The sequence below is a fragment of the Clarias gariepinus genome, chromosome 28 (assembly GCF_024256425.1).
Source record: "Clarias gariepinus isolate MV-2021 ecotype Netherlands chromosome 28, CGAR_prim_01v2, whole genome shotgun sequence".
Taxonomy (NCBI): Eukaryota; Metazoa; Chordata; class Actinopteri; order Siluriformes; family Clariidae; genus Clarias; species Clarias gariepinus.
In genome coordinates this window covers 1,496,434-1,507,116 of record NC_071127.1, presented here as the reverse complement: position 1 = coordinate 1,507,116, position 10,683 = coordinate 1,496,434, and the positions used below count along the sequence as shown (strand labels likewise).

Here is a 10,683-nt window from a genome sequence, read left to right as displayed (position 1 = left end):
TATTGTGGGCAGTCTAAGGCACACCTGTGTAATATTCATGCTGTCTAATCAGCACCTTAATATACCACACCTGTGAGGTGGGATGGATTATCTTGGCAAAAGAGAAGTGCTCACCAACACAGATTTAGACAGATTTGTGAACAATATTTGAGAGATATGGTTATTTTGTGTATGTAGAAAATGATACAGTTTAGCTCATGAAAAATGGGAGCAAAAAATAAAAGTGTTGCGTTTATATTTTTGTTTAGTGTATGTGCATTTTTGTATTTAGTGGAGATCATACTTGTAGCATATTGTACACTTGGTGTAGTTTCAACTACTTTTTAGTATTGCTATATGTAACTTTTTATTTGCTAATTGGTTTATTATCGTTTGAATGAATAAACATGTTTATATACGAAACCCACACCTCTTGTTTTGTCCAGTGAATGTACCTTGATGCCTTAAGTTAATTATTAGGGGCAATTGATTTCCTTGGGTGCAATTCCCAAGGTCGCATAATTGGCTATATTGTAAAAAGGGTTTTAGCGGAGTTCGAGCCCACCCCTTCACCTTACCACAATCATCTTTACAAGACTTCTTTTGTTTTCCCTAACCAGAGCTCTGCTGTGGAGGATTGGCTCAGAGGGGTGATGGTTGGTCTTGAAATGAACACGCTAATGAAGTTGCTGTGGTGTTGGTGGAGACAACAGCTTTAGAGAGGATATTTTGTCAGGTGTTCTGTAAACTGAATTCCAAAAGAATACATTGGGAGACAACTTACCTTTTGAGTAGATGAAAAGTTGGGGTAAGCCAACCCTTGACAAATAATTAATTGAACCCAAAACTACTTGAGTTGACTGAAACATTTGAATTACAAGTTGAGTCCAATTAGGATTTTGAACTGGGTCCACGTTGTGCAACCAAACAACAATGTGAAATATTTTCAAAGTTCTTTAAAAGATGAATAAACTTTAAAAGGCTGTGCAACTTGTTAACTTTTTTTTTTTTTACATCAAAGCGCCTTATTTAATTTATTTTTTACACTGTTCAAGCCTCTGGATTCCATTTATCTTTAAGTTTAGATTTAACTATAGACTTAAAATCACATTATGGAAAAACATAAATTATTTACCTTTATTCTCCTTCAGATTTTCCCTTAGTGTTTCTCCATCTGTCTTTGATGTTTCTCCAGTAAAATGATCCTGATGTCTTCTCAGTGTAATTTTCCTTGCTTGTAAGTCAGTTCCTCCAGTCTCCTTCAGCAGCATATCTATTTTCCCCAAAAGCTGGAGAACTTGATGTTTATCAAATGCAGATATATCATGTATTCTGTGGTGTCTCACCTCACATTCACTGAAGACTCCATGGTCTTTACCTGTAGTTATCACTATTGAGCATTCCCTAGACAGTGGGCTGTAAGTCTCCAGTGTGTTTTTGACTCTGTTATGTTGTTTATGTGTGTTTGTTACTGACTGAAGCACTAAAAGAAACACATGAGGTCCAGGATCAGTGAGAGTAATGCACGTTTTTACTCTCTGATTAAGTTCCTCCTGAGAGAGCTGAGGGTTGTAGAGATGAGGAGTGTTGATGATAGTGATGTTTTTTCCCTCCACCTGACCACTGGCTCTCTCACAGTGCAGCTTTACTGAAGAAAGAACTTCAATCTGAAATGCAGATCTGCCCAGTATGAAGTTTCCCACTCTGTTGGTTTGGAGAACATCTTCCCCCAGAAGTACAATCCTCACTTCAGACACTGAAACATGATTAGGAACCAAAATATGAATGATATCTTTTCTGGATTAAACAGCTAAAGTTACAGTTAGTAAGACAAGATGTATATATTAGATTTATCATTTAAGCAATATTTTGCCCTCCATTCTTGACTGACAGCAGCAGAACCTGATGTGGTCTTCTGCTATTGTAGCATATCCACCTCAAGGTTTAATGTGTTGGGGACTATGAAATGCTTTTTTACACACCATAGTTGTAATAATTAGGAGTTACAATATCCTTCCTGGCAGCTCCAACCAATATTGCCATTTACCTCAGACATGACTTATCAACAATGTGTTTTTATCTAAAGAACTGTTTCTCACGTGCGTTTGTCTGAATGATCTAAAATGCTCACATCAACCCATCTGAAACACACCAAGCCACTGTTAAAGTCACTAAGATCGGGCTTTTTGCTTCATTTAGTTTTATGTTTGATTTGAAAAAATTAACGAAGATTTCTGAACAGTACTGTTTTAATAGTAGTGAACTGCCTCCCACCCTACACACTGTATAAATGCAGATCATTTATTGCTTTCTGTTGGGTTCCCTGTTGAGTCTGGTTCCTCTCAAGGTTTCTTCCTATTACCATCTCAGGGAGTTTTTCCTTGCCACTGTCGCCCTCGGCTTGTTCACCAGGGACAAACTGACCATCTTGATTCATACACATTCACATTTCATACAAACTTAAATAATTCTTTTGACTGTGTAAAGCTGCTTTGCGGCAATGAAAATTGCTAAAAGCGCTATACAAATAAAATTGAATTGAACTGAATTGAATTAATAGGGCTCTTAAAAAGCATAACAGTCATTTATTTATATAATTACAGATTCCAGGTTGTCTCAGGTTATTGTGTCATCAATAATACTCACTTGAGGGAGGTACAAGAGGTATGCTCTGGCATCTCTGAGGGCGACATAAATCTGTAGGGAAAAATTAAACCTAAGTTATGTTTGTGGTCATGACAAAAGTCCAGCCAGGGAATGAGCAAATTAAATTATTACTAATATGATAATTAGTCAGGGGAGAGTGAAGAAATTACAGCGGGTAAAATGTAAAATAATACATTAATAAAATTAATATAAATAATACATTAAGTGTATATTTACATACACTTTTTTCTTTTCATATTAGTGGACTGCAAAAATATCCCATTATATATATATATATATATATATATATATATATATATACTGAACAAAAATATAAACGCAACACTTTTGTTTTTGCTCCCATTTTTAATGAGATGAACTCAAAGATCTGAAACGTTTTCTACATAAACAAAATAACCATATCTCTCAAATATTGTTCACAAATCTGTCAAAATCCGTTACGATAAAGAACTGGAGTCAAGGCGAGACCCCAATGAGGACGACAAGCATGCAGATGAGCTTCCCTGAGACTGTTTCTGACAGTTTGTGCAGAAATCCTTTGGTTATGCACTCCGATTGTTTCAGCAGCTGTCCGAGTGGCTGGTCTCAGACGATCATGGAGGTGAACGTGCTGAATGTGGAGGTCCTGGGCTGGTGTGGTTACACGTTGTTTGCGGTTGTGAGGCTGGTTGGATGTACTGCCAAATCCTCTGAAACACCTTTGGAGACGGCTTATGGTAGAGAAATGAACATTCAATGCACGAGCAACAGCTCTGGTGGACATTCCTGCTGTCAGCATGCCAATTGCACGCTCCCTCAATGCTTGTGGCATCTGTGGCATTTTGCTGTGAGACAAAACTGCACATTCCAGGGTGGCCTTTTATTGTGGGCAGTATAAGGTACACCTGTGCACTACTCATGATGTCAGATCAGCATCTTGATATGGCATACCTGTGAGGTGGGATGGATTATCTTGGCAAAGGAGAAGTGCTCACTATCACACATTTTGACAGATTTGTGAACAATATTTGAAAGATATGGTTATTTTGTGTATGTAGAAAATGTTTCAGATCTTTGAGTTCATCTCATAAAAAATGGGAGCAAAAACAAAAGTGTTGCGTTTATATTTTTGTTCAGTATATATATATATATATATATATATATATATATATATATTTATAAATTTTTTTTATATCTTTTTTTTTATTATTATTATTATAAAAGCAGCAGGTGTGTCTAGGAATAAACCCTTAACTAAAATTATTTAAACACAAAATCTGTAACTGGAGACCTCCTTTTGGCTTTGGGCAGACACAGGCACAAACCACATAAGAAAGCCCTGAATTAGTGCTTAGTTATTTACATAATATAAGAGGTGAAGGGGAGGAATGCCGCGGGATGTTCTGGTGTTGTGCTGGAGCCACAAGGCATGACTTCTTGAGGGACAGTCCACATGTTGTGTCTGCGTTCAGTGGTGAACCTCAAATCCTGCAGTGGGAGAAACCAATGGTGTCCTTAGCTCTCACCAACCCCTGAAGAGGGGATAGTCAGTGACCCTTGTGGACAGGGAGTGTGCAAGATAATGTTTCAACTCTTGCACAGCCCATCTCAGAGGCATCAGTATTGATGAGGGAGAGCCAGTCAAAGTGCAAGTTAATCATAATGGGTGAGCTGGTGAGATGTTGTTTAAGGACCTAGAATGTCTGCTTTTCCTGCTTCATCTATCTAACCCTAGGTACTGTGCTATAATCAGTTCCAGATAATATTTCTTGGAGTTCATGATGAGCCCAGCCCTCCAGAGAGCACCAGCACCTTCAATAAACCCCTAGAGCTTGATCAATGCTAGTCAAAGTGGAGAAAATGGTACTGCTAGTGGCAGTGCTGATGCCAGGTTTGGGTCATGCCTCTGGCATTAGATCCACTTGCCACGGACCCTTTTGTAAGGTCCAGTGTAGAGATGAAGCAGGTTTGGGCTTCACTACTCTTTGATTACACTGTCCTGCAGCATTCTTGCCACTTCCATCTATGATTTTTACAACATGCTTCCAACAGGATCTGATATCGGCCCTTTGGAAATGTTCTTGCATGTGGCCTTTTAGAGCAGGACAGCTTTGGTGTATTGGCTGGCAAAGTCTACAGAGACTAATTAGTATGGGCTTCCTTTGGGATTTTTTCTGACATAGGTTTCTAGCATGCCTAGAAATCATTTATTTTTAGTGTTTCACTCTGCAAAATAACTGCTGAGGGTGTGCGTGTATAAGCCGCTCATCAGCCTTCTGCTCTTTTGTAACATTTATGCTCCATGGTGGCCTGCGAGAACAAGAGAGAGTAAAGACTTATGGTATTGTTAGACTCACCTTCACTTCCTCCATCAAAATCGTCATCCCCATCCTGAGACGGACAGGAGGAGAGCAGCTTGGAGATCTTGGCAGGGGAGTCCCGATCGACTGTGCTTCCTTCACGTCGGCACCGCTTTCTCCGTTCTAGATAAGAAAAAGACAAGATGTATCTTTATTAATCTCAAGGAAAAAAGCAGTTCTGCAGCAGCATTAAACAACACTGTAAGCAGTAATCACAGCGATTAATTTGTCCAAAAACAGCTTAAGAAATACTCAAAAGTCATTATAAAAGTCCACAAGTAGAAAATAAATTAACCAAAATAGTCCATAGATATTGAAGTAGTGCCTTTGGCAAGAAAATACTTGCGCATAATAGATGTATACTGTATAAACTTTTATTTTAAACATCCTCTCACAATGCTCCTCAGAGCAGTGAACCTGTCTCAGACTGTTACTGAATACGCTTCTTATGTGTCTGATACTTATTTGTGCCGTCTTGTGGAAATTTGCTCCAGTCACACCCATAGCTTTATGTGTAAAAGTGAAAAAGTTGACAATATTCTTCAGCATTCCATTATTTACTAATGTCTGTGTCGTGCAGCAAAACAAATGTGTTTCTACAAATATTATATTATGAACATTATAAATTCGCAGTGGAAATTAGGTTACTATGATAAAATGTATTCTGCACAAGCACAGAACAGCTCTGCTGTACATCTCACTAGAATGTTTCAAAACCTGATATGGCTGACGCAAACACACACCTGATGGACCTTTGAACTGAGATACTGTTTCTCATTTAAATTGTACAGTTCTTTTTCAATTTTCTTTAATAGATAATTGTATTTTTTTTAACCACACTGTTTGTGCACTCAATAATATAAAGATCTTTAATAATTTAATTCAAATGTATAACACAAGAATTAAGAAAAAAAAGGCATCTTTACTGGAATAGAAAATAAATGCTTCGCTGAAGGCCTGTGCCAAACATATTTTACTTCTTTTAATCATTTAAAACATTTGAAACAGTGCTTTTAAAAATTTTATTGTTGCCTTCCTATGTTTATGACTTATAATTTTATGTTATACTGTATCATGTATAATTTTAATTTATATAATTTTATTTATTATTTTCTAATAATATATTAATTTCTAATGAATCCATTTCAACATGTTCACTTCATGTATTATAAATCTCTTAGATTCTACCAACACTTATTTTTGTACAAACTTGTATTGTAATAAAAGGCAGATTTGATTCTTACCTTTGCTCGACGCCATTTCGTGACAGTGATGAGGTTAAAAATGAAAGCAAGTTTTAGATTCCTGGAAAATAATAGCCTTCAAAAATAATTAACCATTAACCATCTCATCTCCTTATCTTGTTCATGTTCACTATTAAATAGGAGCAAGTGTTATTTATCAGTTCCAGCACTGTTCCTTTATCTCTATAACTTATGGACTTTTATCCCTCTAGTGCTGATTATGCTGTATTCATCGTATTGTCCCATATCCCTTAGTATTTTTTGCAATAAATGCTGTTAAAGGACTTGCAAAATTATGTTTTATTTTATTGTATACTTGTCTATGACTTTCTCTACACCTGTTTAACTATCTGGTGGAAAAATACTTCTGTGAAAAAAAAAGAGAATCGTTTTAAGCTCAATTAGTAAAAAGGGACCCAGTGTGCTAAGAAACTGTCCCCTACACCATTACATCACCACGACCAACCTTACCCTCTGATACAAGGCAAATTCTGACCCAACCATCTGAATGTTGAATCAGAAATCGTGACTCGTCAGACCAGGCAACATTTTCCCAGCCGTTTATTGCCCAAGTTTGGGGATGCCATGTGAACTGTGGTCTCAGGTTTCTGTTATTAGCTGACAGGAGTGAGACCTGATGTGATCTTCTGCTGCGGTAGCTCATCTGCTTTAAGGTTTAACGTGTTGTGTGTTTAAAGACGCGCTTCAGCAGACCTCAGATGTAACAAAATGTTATTTGTGTTCCTATTGACCTTGTATTAGCTCAAACCAGTCTGTCCATTAACCTCCTTTAACCTCTGGCATCAACAAGGTGTTTTCACCCAGAGAACTGCCCTTACTGGGGATTTTCTCTTTTCTCACCATAGAGATGGGTGTGTGTGAAAATCCCAATAGACAAGTAGTTTGGGAAATACTTAGACAAACTCACTTAAATCACCTTTCTTCCCCATTCTGATGCTTGGCTTCAGCAGATCATCTTGACCATGTCTACATGCCAAAATGCATTGAGTTGTTGCCATGTGATTGGCTGATTAGATCTTGTATTTCTGTTAACAACGGGTGTAGGTAATGAACCGGCCAGTGAATGCACTGCCTTCCTTGTGCATTTGTAGGGAACACAGTTACAAAAAATCCAATTTCATTTATATTCAATTCAATTTTATTTGTATAGCGCTTTTAACAATTGTCATTGACCCAAAGCAGCTTTACACAATCAAAAGAATTATTTACGTTTGTATGGAATTTGAATGTGTATGAATCAAAATGGTCAGATACTGTAGTCCCTGGTGAGCAAGCTGAGGGCGACAGTGGCAAGGAAAAACTTCCTGAGATAGTAGTAGGAAGAAACCTTGAGAGGAACCAGACTCAACAGGGAACCCATCCTCATTTGGGTGAAACAGAGAGCGGGAATTGATCTGCATTCATATTGTGTGTTAGTTGGCAGGCAGTTCAGCATAACAGTTGATGTTAACTGATGCTAATATGGAGTCCAGCTAGTTATTGAAAACTTAGGTAGACTTGTATGAAGTTCCAGTCCTGAACTATCAAACGGTCAAGTCCTCAGAGAAACAGCTGCCAACACCAGTCAAGGCCAGAACCGTGTTCTAGGTATAGAGAACCATCCCCAGACACCAGACGCATCCCAAAGAGACACACGGGGCATCAATGTGATGAGATCTCCAACCAAAAGCGGGGCACCAGGATGGGTCAGACAGGTCCGGAGGGCAGAGGGAGTCTGGATCACTGGCAGCTCAGGAACGACATGTGTAGCTCGACAGAGAGAGGGAACACTCTAAAAAACGCTGGGTTGTTTTTTCTACCCAAGCGCTGGGTTTCCTCTGTTGGGTCATTTTTCTGGGTTATTTACAGAGAGTTGGGTAGTTTTTGTGTAACCCAGCTGCTGGGTTGAAGTTTGATTGGCCCCGCCCCCAAAGTTCACCGGTGGATTCTGCGGCTGTCAGTCAGAGCTTCGTGTCTCTCTTGAGCTCCCACACCGCTGATGACGGTTCATTTAAGGGAAAATGACGTTAAATACAAGGTCTGTATTCACATGTTCACTCACCTAAGTCACATATGACTGAAAAATTATTACTATATATAACATTTATTGCTGTTACCGTGTTAAGGTTACACTTAAACTTTCGGGCTGGTCTGAGGTAAGATAATTTAGCTGACAATAGCTGCTATAGTTAGCCAAAGAACCCCACCTGTGTGTGAAGGAAACGGATAAGATGTCTGAGCTTTTTATCTTTCTCTGTAGAATGTTTGCAGGGTGACGAAACTGTAACTGTAGTATTAGCATGAAGCTAGCATTTAGTTAGCATTAGAACTTTATTAATCTCACTGTTTCAGACAATAAAATGCTGGGGTGTTACAAAACACTGACCCTCTCACAAATATACACACTTGCTAACCTCCCGTTTTTCACTAGCTAGTAATTTACTCCGCGGTCAAAAGTCGTCCGCGTTTCTCCCGAGTTATAACAATATTTTACTTTCCCCCTTCGGCAAGTAGTATGCAAATATGACTGCTGTATGTAAGATAACCAGGTAGCCCTCTTTAACCAAAGTTGCTTGTGACTCAGACTTAATTAACTATCAGTCAGCTGTACAGATAACTACTAGATGGAAGTATTAATATTTGGGTGATTGTAATGTGCCAATATGACCCCAGCTATGACAATGCATCTCCTCGGTAATTAGCTTAAAATCAACGCAGACCACAAGACCAACTAGTCTGATAAAGCTAATATATATATGAGCTTTATCCCAAAAGCCATGCTTATTTTGCTCATTTTGCTTATTTTATTTTTGGTAGTAGTTGTCTCCATGTTTTTGTTTCATGTTACCTATACCCTAGCTTTGTCATTTTTTTATTTAGTATAAATCCTATTACACATTAAATTGATAGTCTTATTCAGTTTAATCTTTGTTATTCAACCAATTTTTAACTTTCTTTTATTTCTTTCTAAGGTTGGCACCAACATGGTGGAATACCTCCAGCAGGCTGAAGTGTCAAGGCCGTACCCCTACTGTACATCCTGACGTTGGGAGATAATGACCAGCGCTGCTCTCAGGCATTCGTCATTCTGGTGGGACCGGCTCTGGAGCAATGCACACTACTTGGGGCGGTTGATGTGTGCTTCAAGGCATTTTATATTTTTGACATTAACTATTTAATATAGTGTGCTCCAGTATAGGACTTTTTGTAATGTTGCTATGAAATAGCAAGGCCTACTTGAAAAGTCATAGACAATGTTTGTATGTTAAAATGGAACCAGGGCTGGATAGTTTTGTTCTGGAGAAAAGATATCTAATGTCACAGAGAGATCCTGCTCTGTAGAAGCTGCCTCAGCCTATTTGTGTTATTACTCCATTCTGCCCTTGTGAGTAATAGTATAGTAATGATGTCGCTGTTGATTATCTGTTCTTGTGCTTTTGAAAAATAAACGTTTTTTCTATGAACATTTAATAGGATGTTGTTTATTGCATATATGTATGGTTTGCAAAACTTTTAAGTTTTTTTTTGTAATAAACCAGTATATCAAAGTAATATAACTGTTTAATAGACGTGGGTATTTTTTATTTTTTTTTAGAGATTCACTGTAAAACATGAAAATAATAATAACCTAGTTGTGAGGTAGAATTAACTCAACATTCCAGTTAAAATGAACCAACATCTGGGTAGAACATTTAACCAATTTATGTGGTAGAATTAACCCAGCATTATAGTTAAATATGACCCAGCACTTGAGTTGAATATTTAACCCATTTTGCTGGGTTAAAAAAATAACCCATTTTGCTGGGTTAAATTAACCCAGCATTTAGTTAGTCCAATAGTTACCCAGCAGCTGGGTTAAAAACAACCCAGATTGGGTTGTTTTTAACCCAGCATTTTTTAGGGTGAAGGAGAGAGAGGGGAGAGAAGGAAGAGAAAGAGCAGGAGAAAGAGCAGGAGAGAAGAGATAACAGTTACTGTAGGTATGGTCACAGTCATATAATGTATAATGTGAATGTATATTTAGTGTAGAGTGCAAGCAGAGACTCCGGCAGGACTAACTATGACATCATAACTAAAAGGGAGAGCCAGAAGGAAACACAGACATGAGGGGAAACTGAGATGTAAAGCAACCAATCACCTCACCGTCAACAAACCTGAGTGATCAATGAGAGTGAGGAAGACAGCATCCAAACATACCAGTTCACCATAATACTCTACGTCCATGAGTCCCCCAGATCTGCTCCTTTACCTAAGGCTAATCTATTTATAAAAATGCTTGGCTAAATAAATAGGTTTTTAGCCTGGACTTTAACACTGAGACTGTGTCTGAGTCCCGAACACTATTTGGAAGACTATTCCATAATTTTAGGGCTTTGTAAGAAAAAGCTCTGCCCCCAGCTGTATTTTTCATAATACGCGGTACTGACAAGCAGCCTGCATCCTTTGATCGAAGT

General features: G+C 38.1%; 1 protein-coding gene across 1 annotated transcript; it reads right to left on the bottom strand.

Moving 5' to 3' along the window:
* Positions 1-1,106: 1,106 nt before the first annotated feature.
* Positions 1,107-6,270, bottom strand: LOC128515577 (GTPase IMAP family member 4-like). The gene is made up of 4 exons (XM_053489667.1): positions 6,230-6,270; positions 4,983-5,108; positions 2,626-2,676; positions 1,107-1,735 (listed from the first exon to the last, which is right to left on the bottom strand). The coding sequence occupies exons 1-4, from the start codon at positions 6,243-6,245 to the stop codon at positions 1,107-1,109; spliced, it is 822 nt and encodes a 273-aa protein (XP_053345642.1). The 5' UTR covers positions 6,246-6,270.
* Between the last annotated feature and the right edge of the window lie 4,413 nt (positions 6,271-10,683).